At 49.4% G+C, this 15,043-nt stretch overlaps 3 protein-coding genes across 6 annotated transcripts; 2 read left to right on the plus strand and 1 right to left on the minus strand.

The window, feature by feature from the left end:
* The first annotated feature begins 345 nt into the window (after positions 1–345).
* Positions 346–8,842, plus strand: LOC6050162 (pre-mRNA-processing-splicing factor 8). The gene is made up of 7 exons (XM_038258691.1): positions 346–515; positions 706–1,711; positions 1,777–1,902; positions 2,277–3,963; positions 4,031–4,223; positions 4,494–5,218; positions 5,284–8,842. Exons 2-7 carry the CDS (start codon positions 714–716, stop codon positions 8,695–8,697), a joined length of 7,143 nt encoding a protein of 2,380 aa, XP_038114619.1. The 5' UTR covers positions 346–515; positions 706–713; the 3' UTR covers positions 8,698–8,842.
* On the minus strand, positions 8,831–10,274 carry LOC119768596. Its single transcript, XM_038258693.1, has 3 exons — positions 9,422–10,274; positions 9,147–9,354; positions 8,831–9,087 (listed from the first exon to the last, which is right to left on the minus strand). The coding sequence occupies exons 1-3, from the start codon at positions 9,789–9,791 to the stop codon at positions 8,883–8,885; spliced, it is 783 nt and encodes a 260-aa protein (XP_038114621.1). The 5' UTR covers positions 9,792–10,274; the 3' UTR covers positions 8,831–8,882.
* Positions 10,275–13,616: 3,342 nt separating this feature from the next.
* LOC119770788 (dynein light chain 4, axonemal) lies at positions 13,617–14,659 on the plus strand. 4 transcript variants are annotated; one of them, XM_038266283.1, is made up of 4 exons: positions 13,617–13,957; positions 14,034–14,125; positions 14,263–14,346; positions 14,397–14,659. In XM_038266283.1, the coding sequence occupies exons 2-4, from the start codon at positions 14,057–14,059 to the stop codon at positions 14,580–14,582; spliced, it is 339 nt and encodes a 112-aa protein (XP_038122211.1). In that variant the 5' UTR covers positions 13,617–13,957; positions 14,034–14,056; the 3' UTR covers positions 14,583–14,659. The 4 variants fall into 4 exon arrangements, with proteins under 4 accessions (XP_038122211.1, XP_038122210.1, XP_038122212.1 ...); XM_038266282.1 differs by having other exon boundaries at positions 13,626–13,957; positions 14,031–14,125; XM_038266284.1 differs by having other exon boundaries at positions 13,696–13,957; positions 14,031–14,125; positions 14,418–14,659.
* Positions 14,660–15,043: the final 384 nt, after the last annotated feature.

The raw sequence follows: 15,043 nt of genomic DNA on the forward strand, positions 1-15,043 counted from the left end.
GAACGGACATCTCAAACCAAAAGTACTAATCGAAGCACGAGAACTGTCAAACGGAGGTACCAATCGAGCATAAGACAAATAATTGTGCTCGATTGGTACCTCCGTTTGACAGTTCTCGTGCTTCGATTAGTACTTTTGGTTTGAGATGTCCGTTCTCTAATAAGCTCCAGGCTCTCTAAATTGAACTATTTCGAAAGAAAACCTTTACAAAATCAAAATGTTGGTTAGTTCCACTTTTGCGTGTAGACACACTCGGTGGCCGTAAAATACCTCCCAGCTCACCCCACATCATCAACGCCCACCCTCGCAGCTGGCACCACTGCCGATCTGTCAAACTCGCACAACAGCGACATCTGCGCCGCGCCGAACATCGTCGCGAAATCGTTTTCAAAAGCTCCGTCAAGCAAAAACGCGTTCGGATTTCGAAAGTTTTTCCGTCGAATTTAGTGCTGCAAAAATCCCCGGCCGCGGATGCAAAAGTGCTGAATTTTGTGCATTAGTGCTCGGGGAATCAGGTGAGGGTGGATTTTGGGGCGGGGGTGTGTTTTTCGGTGGGGAAAAGTGCGTTTGAAAATTTTACTCCGAGGCCGGCCTTCGCCACTTTGTAATGGCCGACTTGGATGCCGGCAAGAAGACTACTTTGATGGGGAAGAAGAAAGTTGGGTTTGGGGGTAAATAAAAAAGGTTTGTTTTTTTTTTTTGCAGGTGACACGATGGCGATTCCACCGTACATGATTCCGCCGAACCAGTGGGCCGCCCACATGATGGCCCAGCAGCAGGCGTTTGCGGTCCAGCAGGCCCAGGCGCAGCAGCAGCACGCTCAGCACATGCACGCCCAGCAGCTGGCCGCGACGCAGATGCAGATTCCGCCGCCGATGGCACCGATTCCGCCGCCGGGTCCGCCCAAGCCGGATCCGGTGCTGTCGCAGGAGAAGTTGATGGAGAAGGCGCAAAAGTGGTCACAGCTGCAGACGAAGCGGTTTGCGGAGAAGCGAAAGTTTGGCTTTATTGACGCGCAGAAGGAGGACATGCCGCCGGAGCATATTCGGAAGATTATACGGGATCATGGGGACATGACCAGTAGGAAGTATCGGCATGATAAGCGTGTTTATTTGGGTGCGCTCAAGTACATGCCACATGCGGTTATGAAACTGCTGGAAAATATGCCCATGCCGTGGGAGCAGATTCGGGACGTTCCGGTTCTGTATCATATTACGGGGGCGATTACGTTTGTGAACGAGATTCCGTGGGTTATTGAGCCGGTTTACATTGCCCAGTGGGGCACAATGTGGATCATGATGCGTCGTGAGAAGCGCGATCGTCGTCACTTTAAGCGGATGCGGTTTCCGCCCTTTGACGATGAAGAACCTCCGCTGGATTACGCCGACAACGTGCTGGATGTGGAACCGCTGGAGGCGATCCAGATCGAGCTGGACACCGAGGAGGACGCCAGCGTGCACGATTGGTTCTACGAGCATCGTCCGTTGATTGGGACGCCGTACGTGAACGGGTCGACGTATCGCAAGTGGAACCTGGCCCTGCCACAGATGGCCTGTTTGTACCGCTTGGCCAACCAGCTGCTGACCGATCTGGTCGATAGCAACTTTTTCTACCTGTTTGACCCGAAGAGCTTCTTCACCGCAAAGGCACTCAACATGGCCATTCCGGGGGGACCGAAGTTCGAACCGCTCATCAAGGATCACAACGTCGGGTAATGAAGCATCTGGTGGATGAAATCGCGCCGAATTTAACGATACTCTTTCCGTTTCCTTTCAGGGACGAGGACTGGAACGAGTTCAACGACATCAACAAGATCATCATTCGGCAGCCAATCCGTACCGAGTACCGGATTGCGTTCCCGTATCTGTACAACAACATGCCGCACTTTGTGCACCTCTCATGGTGAGATTCAACGTTTCATCGACTTCCAAAATTGTACGCCATTGCAAATTAGAGCCCGATCGTCACACCCTGGATTGCGTTCTTATTCCCGATGGCAAGAGCAAACCCGCGTCGTTAAGAATCAACTTACTACTATATCACACCTTGTTTTCTGTACCCGTTTTGCTTCCTAGTAAAACACCCAACCTCGCTTCGAAAGAAGTAACTCTCAGTTCAATCGACGGTGACCGCCGATGTTGGTTGCCCCTTTTCCAAAGATCCATGGGAGGCAACCGTTGAAGGTCACAAACAATCTTCCTCAAAAGAAGCTTTTGCTTTCTGAACCCGTTACTATCTCTGTGTTTGATAGATGTTACTCTGTTCTCTCCCTTCAGGTACCACATGCCGAACGTGGTGTTCATCAAGACGGAAGATCCGGACCTGCCGGCGTTCTACTTTGACCCGCTGATCAATCCGATCGCGCACCGTCACGCGGTCAAGTCGGCAGAGCCGCTACCCGAAGACGACGAGGAGTTCACCCTGCCGGAAGAGGTGCAACCCTTCCTGCAGGACACCCCACTCTACACGGACAACACGGCTAACGGGATCTCGCTGCTGTGGGCGCCGCGGCCGTTCAACATGCGCTCGGGGCGGTGTCGCCGGGCGATCGATATTCCGCTCGTCAAAGGCTGGTACAAGGAGCACTGCCCGCCGGGACATCCGGTCAAGGTGCGCGTGAGCTACCAAAAGCTGCTCAAGTATTACGTGCTGAACGCGCTCAAGCACCGCAAGCCGAAGCCGCAGAAGAAGCGCTACCTGTTCCGGTCGTTCAAGGCGACCAAGTTCTTCCAGACGACGACGCTGGACTGGGTGGAGGCGGGGCTGCAGGTTTGCCGCCAGGGCTACAACATGCTGAACCTGTTGATTCACCGGAAGAACTTGAACTATCTGCACTTGGATTACAACTTCAACTTGAAGCCCGTCAAGACGCTAACCACGAAGGAGCGTAAAAAGTCCCGGTTCGGAAATGCGTTCCACTTGTGTCGGGAAATTCTGCGCTTGACCAAGCTGATCATCGACTCGCACGTGCAGTACCGGTTGAACAACGTGGACGCGTTCCAGCTGGCGGACGGTCTGCAGTACATCTTTGCCCACGTCGGGCAGCTGACCGGAATGTATCGCTACAAGTACAAGCTGATGAGGCAAATCCGGATGTGCAAGGATTTGAAGCACTTGATCTACTACCGCTTCAACACCGGCCCGGTCGGTAAAGGTCCCGGCTGTGGCTTCTGGGCGCCGGGTTGGCGCGTGTGGCTATTCTTCATGCGCGGAATCACACCCCTGTTGGAACGCTGGCTGGGCAACTTGCTCTCTCGTCAATTCGAGGGTCGTCACTCGAAGGGCGTCGCCAAGACGGTGACCAAACAGCGCGTCGAGTCTCACTTTGATCTGGAACTGCGCGCCTCCGTCATGCACGACATCGTGGACATGATGCCCGAGGGAATCAAACAGAACAAGGCCCGTACCATCCTCCAGCACCTCTCCGAAGCGTGGCGCTGCTGGAAGGCCAACATCCCCTGGAAGGTCCCCGGACTCCCCATTCCCATCGAAAACATGATCCTGCGTTACGTCAAGATGAAAGCCGACTGGTGGACCAACACCGCCCACTACAACCGAGAACGTATCCGGCGTGGCGCCACCGTAGACAAAACCGTCTGCAAGAAAAACCTCGGCCGACTCACGCGTCTCTACCTTAAAGCCGAACAGGAACGCCAGCACAACTACCTTAAAGACGGCCCGTACATCTCCCCCGAGGAAGCCGTCGCCATCTACACCACGACCGTGCACTGGCTCGAGTCCCGCCGGTTCGCCCCAATCCCCTTCCCCCCACTCTCCTACAAACACGACACAAAACTGCTCATCCTAGCCCTAGAACGTCTAAAAGAAGCGTACAGCGTCAAATCCCGCCTCAACCAGAGCCAACGCGAAGAACTGGGCCTGATCGAGCAGGCGTACGACAACCCGCACGAAGCGCTGTCCCGAATCAAGCGTCACCTGCTGACGCAGCGAGCGTTCAAAGAGGTTCCAACACCCCCACCCCCAAAAACCATCAAGATCAGCTTAACAATCAAGACTCTTTTCATTTCAGACCGGAATCGAGTTCATGGACCTGTACAGCCACCTCATCCCGGTGTACGACGTGGAACCGCTGGAGAAGATTACGGACGCGTACCTCGACCAGTACCTGTGGTACGAGGCGGACAAGCGGCGCCTGTTCCCGCCGTGGATTAAGCCGAGCGACACGGAGCCGCCGCCGCTGCTCGTGTACAAGTGGTGTCAAGGTGAGGAACTGCTTCTTGATGTGCGCCTTTTCAGCGGTCGTCGGGAGCGGACCCGCTGCGGGTGTGTGCTTTGTGACAACGAGATTCAGCTTTGAAATCATCCCCTTGTTGCAAACCTCACGCTTGCGGTGGGGGCAAAAACACAGCAAGAAATAACAAGTAAAGTGTGCAAACTGCGAAGGAAATCGCACAGCCAACTATCGCGAGTGCAATTTCTCTTAGATCTTGTTCAATTCCCACAAACTAAAGCGAATAAATTCCCTTCCCCAGGCATCAACAACCTGCAGGACGTGTGGGACGTATCGGAGGGCGAGTGCAACGTCCTGCTGGAATCCCGCTACGAGAAGCTGTACGAAAAGATCGATCTTACGCTGCTCAATCGTCTCCTTCGTCTGATCGTCGACCACAACATTGCCGATTACATGTCCGCCAAGAATAACGTCGTCATCAACTACAAGGACATGAACCACTCCAACAGTTACGGAATCATCCGCGGGCTGCAGTTTGCCTCGTTTATCGCCCAGTACTATGGGCTTGTGTTGGATCTGTTGGTGCTGGGTTTGCAACGGGCCAGCGAAATGGCCGGACCGCCCCAGATGCCGAACGATTTCCTCACCTTCCAGGACGTCGCAACGGAGACGACGCACCCGATTCGGTTGTACTGTCGGTACGTGGACCGGATTCACATCTATTTCCGCTTCACGGCGGAGGAGGCGCGTGACTTGATCCAGCGCTATCTGACGGAACATCCGGATCCGAACAACGAGAACATTGTCGGGTACAATAATAAGAAGTGCTGGCCGCGGGATGCCCGGATGCGGTTGATGAAGCATGACGTCAATCTGGGGAGGGCCGTGTTTTGGGACATTAAGAACAGGCTGCCGCGTTCGGTGACGACGGTGCAGTGGGACAACACGTTCGTGTCGGTTTACTCCAAGGACAATCCGAATCTGCTGTTTAACATGTGCGGGTTTGAGTGCAGGATTCTGCCCAAGGTGAGTTCTTACTGGAAGGTCCTAGAAACAACCTTGTTGTAATTGCTGATCTTCCCCCTTTCCAGTGTCGCACCCAGAACGAAGAGTTCACCCACCGGGACGGCGTGTGGAATCTGCAGAACGAAGTCACGAAGGAGCGTACGGCGCAGTGTTTCCTGCGCGTGGACGACGAGTCCCTCTCGCGGTTCCACAACCGCGTGCGGCAGATTCTGATGGCTTCCGGGTCGACGACGTTCACCAAGATCGTCAACAAGTGGAACACGGCGCTGATCGGGCTGATGACGTACTTCCGCGAGGCGGTCGTAAACACGCAGGAGCTGCTGGATCTGCTGGTCAAGTGCGAGAACAAAATTCAGACGCGTATCAAGATCGGGCTGAACTCGAAGATGCCTTCGCGTTTCCCGCCGGTGGTGTTTTACACGCCGAAGGAGCTGGGCGGGTTGGGCATGTTGAGCATGGGTCACGTGTTGATTCCGCAGTCGGATCTGCGCTGGTCGAAGCAAACGGACGTTGGGATAACGCACTTCCGGTCCGGTATGTCGCACGACGAGGATCAGCTGATTCCGAACTTGTACCGGTACATTCAACCGTGGGAGAGTGAGTTTATCGACTCGCAGCGAGTTTGGGCGGAGTACGCGTTGAAGCGGCAGGAAGCGAACGCGCAGAACAGGCGGTTGACGCTGGAGGATTTGGAGGACAGCTGGGATCGGGGAATTCCTCGGATTAACACGCTGTTCCAGAAGGATCGTCACACGCTGGCGTACGACAAAGGTTGGAGAATCCGGACGGAGTTTAAGCAGTACCAGGTGCTGAAGCAGAATCCGTTCTGGTGGACACATCAGCGCCACGACGGCAAGTTGTGGAACTTGAACAACTACCGTACGGACATGATTCAGGCGTTGGGTGGAGTTGAGGGCATTCTCGAGCATACGCTGTTCAAGGGAACGTACTTCCCCACCTGGGAAGGTTTGTTCTGGGAGAAGGCATCCGGGTTCGAAGAGTCGATGAAGTACAAGAAGCTGACCAACGCGCAGCGTTCCGGTTTGAACCAGATTCCGAACCGTCGCTTCACGCTCTGGTGGTCTCCGACGATCAACCGTGCCAACGTGTACGTCGGTTTCCAGGTGCAGCTCGATCTGACCGGTATTTTCATGCACGGTAAGATTCCGACGCTGAAGATTTCGCTCATCCAGATCTTCCGTGCCCATTTGTGGCAAAAGATTCACGAGTCGATCGTGATGGATCTGTGCCAGGTGTTTGATCAGGAACTGGACGCGCTGGAAATTGAAACCGTGCAAAAGGAAACGATCCACCCTAGGAAGTCGTACAAGATGAACTCGTCCTGCGCGGACATCCTGCTCTTCCCGGCTTACAAGTGGAACGTCTCAAGACCATCCCTTCTGGCGGACACAAAAGACACGATGGACAACACCACAACGCAAAAGTACTGGCTGGACGTCCAGCTTCGTTGGGGAGATTACGACTCGCACGACGTCGAACGTTACGCCCGAGCGAAGTTCCTCGATTACACAACGGATAACATGTCGATCTACCCGTCGCCAACGGGCGTCCTAATCGCGATCGATCTCGCTTACAACCTTCACAGCGCCTACGGCAACTGGTTCCCCGGCTGCAAACCGCTCATCCAACAGGCCATGGCCAAGATCATGAAGGCCAACCCGGCTTTGTACGTGTTGCGCGAGCGTATCCGCAAGGCTCTCCAGCTGTACAGTTCGGAACCCACGGAACCGTATCTCTCGTCTCAAAACTATGGAGAACTGTTCTCCAACCAGATCATCTGGTTCGTGGACGACACCAACGTGTACCGCGTGACGATCCACAAGACGTTCGAGGGTAACTTGACGACGAAGCCCATTAACGGAGCGATTTTCATCTTCAACCCGCGCACCGGGCAGCTCTTCCTGAAGATCATTCACACCTCGGTGTGGGCCGGTCAGAAGCGTCTCGGCCAGCTGGCCAAGTGGAAGACGGCCGAAGAAGTGGCCGCGCTGATTCGATCGCTTCCGGTGGAGGAACAACCCAAGCAGATTATCGTCACCCGAAAGGGCATGTTGGATCCGCTGGAGGTGCACTTGTTGGATTTCCCCAACATTGTCATTAAGGGGTCGGAACTGCAGCTGCCCTTCCAGGCTTGCCTGAAGGTGGAGAAGTTTGGTGATTTGATTCTGAAGGCCACCGAACCGCAGATGGTTCTGTTCAACCTGTACGACGACTGGCTGAAGACCATTTCTTCGTACACGGCGTTCTCGCGTTTGATTTTGATCCTGCGCGCGCTGCACGTCAACACCGAGCGAACCAAGGTCATCCTGAAACCGGACAAGACCACCATAACCGAAGCCCATCACATCTGGCCGACGCTAACCGACGAGGAGTGGATCAAGGTTGAGGTTCAGCTCAAGGATTTGATTCTGGCGGATTACGGCAAGAAGAACAACGTCAACGTAGCCTCGCTCACGCAGTCGGAAATTCGTGACATCATCCTGGGTATGGAAATCTCCGCGCCGTCCGCGCAGCGTCAACAGATTGCCGAAATCGAGAAGCAAACCAAGGAGCAGAGCCAGCTGACGGCGACCACGACGCGAACCACGAACAAACACGGAGACGAAATTATCACCTCCACCACGAGCAACTACGAAACGACCACGTTCAGTTCGAAGACGGAGTGGCGCGTGCGTGCCATTTCGGCGACCAACCTGCACCTCCGCACGAACCACATCTACGTCAGCTCGGACGACATCAAGGAAACCGGCTACACGTACATTCTCCCGAAGAACATCCTGAAGAAGTTTGTCACGATCAGCGATTTGCGTGCCCAAATCGCCGGCTATCTGTACGGCGTCAGCCCGCCGGATAACCCACAGGTCAAGGAGATCCGCTGTATCGTAATGCCACCCCAGTGGGGAACCCACCAGCAGATCAACCTGCCCAACTCGCTCCCCTCCCATCAATACCTCAAAGACATGGAACCGCTCGGCTGGATCCACACCCAACCGAACGAGTTGCCCCAACTCTCGCCCCAGGACATCACCACCCACGCCAAGGTCATGTCCGAGAACCCCACCTGGGACGGTGAAAAGACCATCATCATCACGTGCTCCTTCACGCCCGGGTCCTGCTCGCTCACCGCGTACAAACTCACCCCGTCCGGCTACGAGTGGGGCCACAAAAACACCGACAAGGGCAACAACCCGAAGGGCTACCTGCCGTCGCACTACGAGCGCGTCCAGATGCTGCTGTCGAACAAGTTCCTCGGCTTCTTCATGGTGCCGGCGCAGGCCAGCTGGAATTACAACTTTATGGGCGTGCGCCACGATCCGAACATGAAGTACGAGCTGCAGCTGGCCAATCCGAAGGAGTTTTACCACGAGGTGCACCGGCCGTCGCACTTTTTGCTCTTTTCCAGCCTGGAGGAGGGCGGCGACGGGAACGGCGCCGATCGGGAGGATTTGTTCGCGTAAGGGGAGTGAATATGAAATATATCTTTTAGAGTTAGTTTTTAAGGTTTTTTTTTTGGGTTTAAGTACCGATTATTTGTAAATAGTAACTTGATTCTGCAAAGCTACAGTCTATTATCTTCAATAAAGGTTTAACGTAAAAAAGGCACTTTTTTATTATTTCTGCATTCGAAATAATACATTTTAAGTTATGCGGCTTGGTCGTTTTGTTGGATAAACTTATAAAGTCGACACAATACTTTCCACCAGATTTTGGCATATCCGTAGAACACGTTCCAGCGATCTTCGGCGTCCGAGTCGATTTTGTCGACATTCTGATAAAATTCGAACAGCGGCAATATTACTATTGAGAAGAATTGTACAGCACCGTTAAAAATTTGGTTTGCTACTCTCCTAAAAAAATATTTTTCCTATTAGAAATAGAAAACCTGAGATTAAATTAAATTACCAACCTTGGAGATTGCACGTGGTTGGGGATATCCCATTCTTTGGAAAACAAATTGAACGCGATCGCCGTCACAAAAGTTACCACAGCAAGTCTGTGCGTATTGTTCGGTACAAACTTCAGAACGAAGAGATTCGCGTAAGACAAGAAAGCCGCTGCCAAACTGTGCCAAATGACTCCTTTTTCAATGCCGAGATTGCCAACGGACCAGATTCCTTAAAAGAAGAATGAATACGATTATTCCTGAGAATCTGATTTAGCAAAAAAACAATTAATAAATACCAATTGCAACTCCAAACGGCGCAAGCAGCCAGTGCAAGAAGATCCATTCAGTACTCGGAATGGCCAGAAGAACCGTTTTCGCCAAAAGGAATCCAACCATGTTGCTCAATGTGAATCTGGGCGATGAAAACGGTGGCCTTCCGTAGGAACGTAACGCAGGTGGCTTCGAAGGAAAAATGAGGACTAATAGTGCCGTTACGATGATCCAACGAATGAACGCGCTGTAATCGTCGTGCAGGAACAGGCGGTAGCTCTCGACGATGCACAGGATCGACCAACAGACGTGTAAAAGGAGCCATTCAGGGTTCGTGAGCAGCATGGCGGCGCCCAAACCGTTCCGCATTCCGAGATTCTTCCGCGTTCCGAACATGTTTGCTCTAAGCTCCGACTAGGTCAGTGTACTACCAACTCAAAACGCAGACTTTCTCGACCGTCTTTCGTTCACTCTTCTCTCTCGCGTACGAAAAATCGGTGAAAATAATCTCAAAAAATCATCCGCTTGATTATTCGGCGGATAATCTTTTTCACTCACACACTTGGCTCTGACAGCTCCGAGAGTGTAGACGTGTGTGACGTGAGCGCTAAAGGCATCGTGCCTCGAGTTGTTTGACGGATGGAGGTGGAAGAGACCTCCGAGACGGATGATTTTCAACTCATCCCCGGAAATCGGAAGCGGAAGAAGACCCCTGACATCACCGGAGCTGTCGTCGGAGAAGGAAAAGTGGAGCAGAATGTGCTCAATAACAACAAGTTCAGCCCGCTAGCGGAAAACGAAAACAACAACAATGCCAGCCCAGTAGGAGGAGGAGACGCCCCGGCGGTTTCATCACCCGGCCAGTCGGCAGGTAAACAAAAGCAACCACCTTTGGTGGTGAAGAGCACCACGGATTTTTACAAGCTCGTGGCAATAGTGGAAAGTTGTAAATTAGGTTTCAAACCGATTTACAAACTAACCCGATTTGGAACCAAGGTGACCTGCTTCTCTGTCAAAGATTTTGACAAGTTGCAAGAGCTCTTCAAGAAGAAGAAAGTGGAATTCTACACCCACGATCGGCGGAGCGAACGAAATCATCGGGTGGTTCTTCGTGGTTTTCCTGATGAACTGAAACCGGACGAGGTCAAGTACCTGCTGAAGAGGGATCTCAAGCTGGACGCGCTGGAGGTGCATGCCATCAAGCGGAAGGAAAAGTCCACCGTGGACGAAATTCCGTACATTGTGGTCTTCCCCAAGGGATACACCAATCTGAAGAAGCTTTCTGCAATGAAGGTTGTGGCAAGCACTATCATCCGGTGGGAGGCCTACCGGAACAAGCCGCCGAACGTGACCCAGTGCAGGAACTGCTTGCAGCTGGGTCATGGAACCAGGAACTGTCACCTGAAAGGCAGGTGCAACAACTGTGGGGGTCCCCACAAGACGGACGAGTGCAAAGTCCAAGAAGCCGAGCCGAAGCGATGTGCCAACTGCTCTGGAGCCCACGAAGCCACGGACCGCAGCTTCCCTAAGCGTGCGGACTTCATCCGGAGGCGCCAGCAGGCGTCGAAACCGAAACCGCCGGCAAGGAAGGCGGAGAAGCAGAGTCCAGCAGTTCCGGCGTTTACGCCGGTGGAGTTCCCTCCGCTGCCAGGCGCAGTTCCGGACGGAAAATCCAAGGATCGCCCTCGTCCCGCAGGAAGCAGCCAAGGTGGCCCCCGAGACGGTGGAGCCACGGAGAAGGAAGCCGGGGAGGTACTCTACAGTTCGGCTGAGCTGAGGGGGATTTTCTCCGAGTTCATCGGTAGGTTCAAGACCTGCAAGACCCGCTTGGACCAAGTAACCCTCGTCAGTTACATGATCTCCAAGTATGAAATTTAAGGATTTTTTTTTGTTATTATATATTGTTTTACTGATCCTCGGTCCCAACCTGGTCACAGCACCTAAAAGGACCTAATAAAAATAAGCTGAGAAAAAAAAATCTTTTTCACTACTACACTTGCAAAAGACAAATCCAGCGAAAGCTCAACGCTGCTTTTTGATGGTGAGAGATTTGACAGCTTCCATACTAAATGTCTGGATTATCATACTTTTTGTTAATTTTCTTTTAAAATAAAATACTTAACATATGAAAACTATATATTTTTGGTGCCCAAAATTCCTGCTGAATCGAATGGTGTACTTATCTCGATTACAAATTTTTCGAACAGTTTTTATTTTAATAATATTCTAGACACATTTTGTGCACCTAATCAATCAATACTTTTATCATAAATAATCATTTTATTGCTTAAAAATTGAGTTTTCCTGAGCTCCCATATTCAAATACATGGAAGCTGTCATTTCTAACACCATTGGCCACCTATCGGCCATTTCAAACTGGATTCGTCTAAGGGAGCGTTCTTTTATTACGTAACGCAGTAGGGGGGGAGGGGGGGTCGGAGGCCGTGTTACGCTCCATACAAAATTTTTAAAATTTGTATGGAAATTTTGTTACGAGGGGGGGGGGGAGGGGGTCTAAAAGTCCGATTTTTCGCGTTACGTAATAAAAGAACGCTCCCTAATGTAACGCCACACGTCGAAAAATCAGTAACAACATTTCAAAAGGGCGAAACCTACGGTCCTGCCGTTTCGGGAAAATCAACATTCAAAATTTTGCAATTCCGACAATTCCGATCAATTCCTATTTCCACAAAAAAGCATGAAAACCATCATTTTTTCAAAACGTAATAGAAAATAGCAATAATTTCATCATAGAGAGCAATTTGAAATTAATTAAGGTGTTTTTGCTTTTAAAAATTGAGAAAAACAAATTACGCCTTTTTGAAGAGCGTGCCTCCATTTTCACCCACCGTATTCGCCACCCACTCAACCAAAACAACGGTTTAGCCCGTCAGGTTACGCCACAAAGCAAAAGTAAACAACAGATTCGCCCTTTTGGTTTTTGTTCACTTTTCGGGTTTTTAAAGAAAAAAGTGGTGAAACAACTATTTTATCATTGTGAAACGTTACAGTCAGTGATAATACAGTGATATTTGCAACCTCAGTGATAAAAAATTGATTTATTTTTTATTTTGAGCAATTTTCTTTTGCGTGCCTCCTCTCTCTTTCGCGGGTGAAGAAAGTTGCGATTATTCCATCCCTGTTCACAACACTTGCTAGGGAATGTAAGCATCAGTTTACCTTTTCAAAAAAAAAAAAAAAAAAAAAACTCTAGAAATATTTTGAATGCAGTTATTATTTGAACAGGTGGATAATTTAGTGCAAAGTTTGTAATAAAAAGTCAAATAAAAAAAAAGGTTTTTTTTTTTACGCGTGACTCTTTTTGCTGAAAAATCCTTATCAAAACCTACCGCTTTGCCAAAGACACCAAATCGATCAGAAAATCAGGGAGTAAACGACCTGTCAAACTTCATACAGTGAGAGATTACCTTGGCTACTTCACAACAGAATCGAGAAATTAAAAAGAGAGATGTGAGCCGGTAACATGGAGTGAAACTTTCTCAGCTGTCATGGAATCCTTCACAGCAGCTTGACAGAAAGTTTAACTCCATGTTGCACTTTTAATTTCTCGATTAGGCCAATTCTGAATTACATGCATTTATGTACAAACCCGTTTTATTTGATCAGCCCCCAAAATGGTATGGGTGAACCCTGGGGGTTGAAAAGAGAGATGCGTAACGTGATTTTCGAATGATCCCACTTTGTTTACATCCGTCTCATTCGTTCCGTCTTGGGGTCCCACAAGATCCTAGTTAATATAATGCAGTTAAGAAAAGTACTTCAAAAATTATGCCAAAAAAACGATTTTAGCTAAACTTTGAAAGATTGTAAAAAGGTTGTTTTTTTTTTTGTAAGACAACCCGTCATGCTATACATTGTTAGAAAGGTATTTGAGACGCATTTAAAAGATTGAAGATCTGACAACCCCATCAAAAGTTATGAGCACTTAAATGTTATTTATACACTTTTTTGAGGCTTTGTAGTGTATTCACTTTATGAATGTTAGGAAGACACTAACCACGTTTTTCTTTGTTTTTTCCTTTATATTTTGAGAGTCATGTTCATGTTTTGTTTTTTTTTTTTCAAACATTTTACAGATTTTTTTCAATTAGCTTTCTGTGTTATTTCGTTTTCCAATAATATTATTTTAAAAGCTTTGTATTAATATGTACCTTCCTCACTGAGAAAAGTCTTTTTGATAGATTCAGTCCTTCCCAAAGTAACCCCAGCCCACGTTGCCAAAACCATGTGGTAAGGATGCGTTGCGCATGAGCGTTGGGCGCGCACACACTCCGACCCGGCTGTCTTTTCTAATAATTCTCCAAGTCAGGTTCGAACATTTCGAGAGGGGGAGTGCATAGAAATGCTCAAGCAAAGCAATGCAAAGGAAGGAAGGAAGAAAGGAGGAACACAAATTCGCATACTTTTATGTGGAGGGTGACTTCGATGATGAATCACCATAGCAATCAGATAAACAGTTGGGGACAATATCCGAACCAGACTGGGTGCATTTTCCGTGGAAGTTTTTCCTCCCGGTGGCAGGTTGAAATTTTGTGGAAAAGGTAGGATCTTTTTCGCTTTTTGAGGAAATAATAGAGAAAAGCTGGACGTGATTTTTGAATTTCCATCAACAAGTAGTGTCCGGTGACCGTTAGACCACGATGGATGACCAACCGAAGGCGGAAGGAGAAGCGGACAAGAAAATCGTCCATGTTTACCCTTTGGTAAAGGTAAGTCGTCCGATTTTGATTCTATTTTGGGCACATTTTGCACCTCACTCAAATCTCGAAGAACACTCGCTTTAATTGGCTTCTCAAATGCTTCATTCTCACACCCCAAACCACTCCAAAAAATCACGCTGGACCAGTTTTCCGACATGAATGACGACGTTCGGGCAGAGGCGATAGAACTGAGCATTACAGCCTGTGAGAAATACGCACAAAACTACGAGGTAAAGCTCATTTTGATGTAATTTTTGTACAAAAAGAAAAACATCTTTAAAAAATCACAAAAATCAACCAGCACGCGGCCAAGGCGATCAAGGAGCTTATGGACAAAAAATTCGGCACATTTTGGCACGTGGTCGTTGGGGAAGGATTCGGCTACGAGGTTTCGTACGAAACGAAGAACATCCTGTACCTGTTTTTCGGTGGAAATCTGGCCATCGTCCTGTGGAAGTGTTCGTAGAAGCAAACCGGGCTCGGAGTAGTCGAATTGGTCGAAAAGTTGGCGATTGTAATAAAATGTAAATTAATTTTCCTGTATATAAGCATTATTTTTTAGAAATCCTTTCAGCGAAATGAATCTCTCAAGTGTTGCTGAAGGTTGAAAAGAATTTGCACACTTTGGATATCCATTTCACATTGTACATAAACGAAAACATGATATTGTTGTACATAATTCCCCGTGTACAGTTTGATTGGTTTGATTGCATTGAAAATTACACTCTGTATCCCTTTCTGTGTGTGTACAATGTAAATAAATAGTTTCTCGCGATCTGCAATGCTGTTCTACTCAAATCTGGTACAAACAGCGTCATTTGGGCAGTGTAAAAAGGGGCTGTGCTTAGCTGAACGAGCAGAAACCCGTCTGAAATCGAGGTCCTGTAATTGTGCTTTGCATGAACTTTGCTTACATCTAGCATATTT

Source organism: Culex quinquefasciatus, chromosome 3 (genome assembly GCF_015732765.1).
Source record: "Culex quinquefasciatus strain JHB chromosome 3, VPISU_Cqui_1.0_pri_paternal, whole genome shotgun sequence".
Lineage (NCBI taxonomy): Eukaryota > Metazoa > Arthropoda > Insecta > Diptera > Culicidae > Culex > Culex quinquefasciatus.

Bases quoted from the DNA above. Each gene is read 5' to 3' on its own strand.
- LOC6050162 (XM_038258691.1), top strand. From the start codon at position 714: ATGGCGATTCCACCGTACATGATTCCGCCGAACCAGTGGGCCGCCCAC. The intron at 1,712-1,776 runs GTAATGAAGCAT...GTTTCCTTTCAG, and splicing joins ATCAAGGATCACAACGTCGG to GGACGAGGACTGGAACGAGT. The intron at 1,903-2,276 runs GTGAGATTCAAC...CTCTCCCTTCAG, and splicing joins CACTTTGTGCACCTCTCATG to GTACCACATGCCGAACGTGG.
- LOC119768596 (XM_038258693.1), bottom strand. From the start codon at position 9,791: ATGTTCGGAACGCGGAAGAATCTCGGAATGCGGAACGGTTTGGGCGCC. The intron at 9,355-9,421 runs GTATTTATTAAT...TCTTCTTTTAAG, and splicing joins GCCGTTTGGAGTTGCAATTG to GAATCTGGTCCGTTGGCAAT. The intron at 9,088-9,146 runs GTTGGTAATTTA...ATATTTTTTTAG, and splicing joins AACCACGTGCAATCTCCAAG to GAGAGTAGCAAACCAAATTT.
- LOC119770788 (XM_038266283.1), top strand. From the start codon at position 14,057: ATGGATGACCAACCGAAGGCGGAAGGAGAAGCGGACAAGAAAATCGTC. The intron at 14,126-14,262 runs GTAAGTCGTCCG...ACGCTGGACCAG, and splicing joins ATGTTTACCCTTTGGTAAAG to TTTTCCGACATGAATGACGA. The intron at 14,347-14,396 runs GTAAAGCTCATT...AAACATCTTTAA, and splicing joins AATACGCACAAAACTACGAG to AAAATCACAAAAATCAACCA.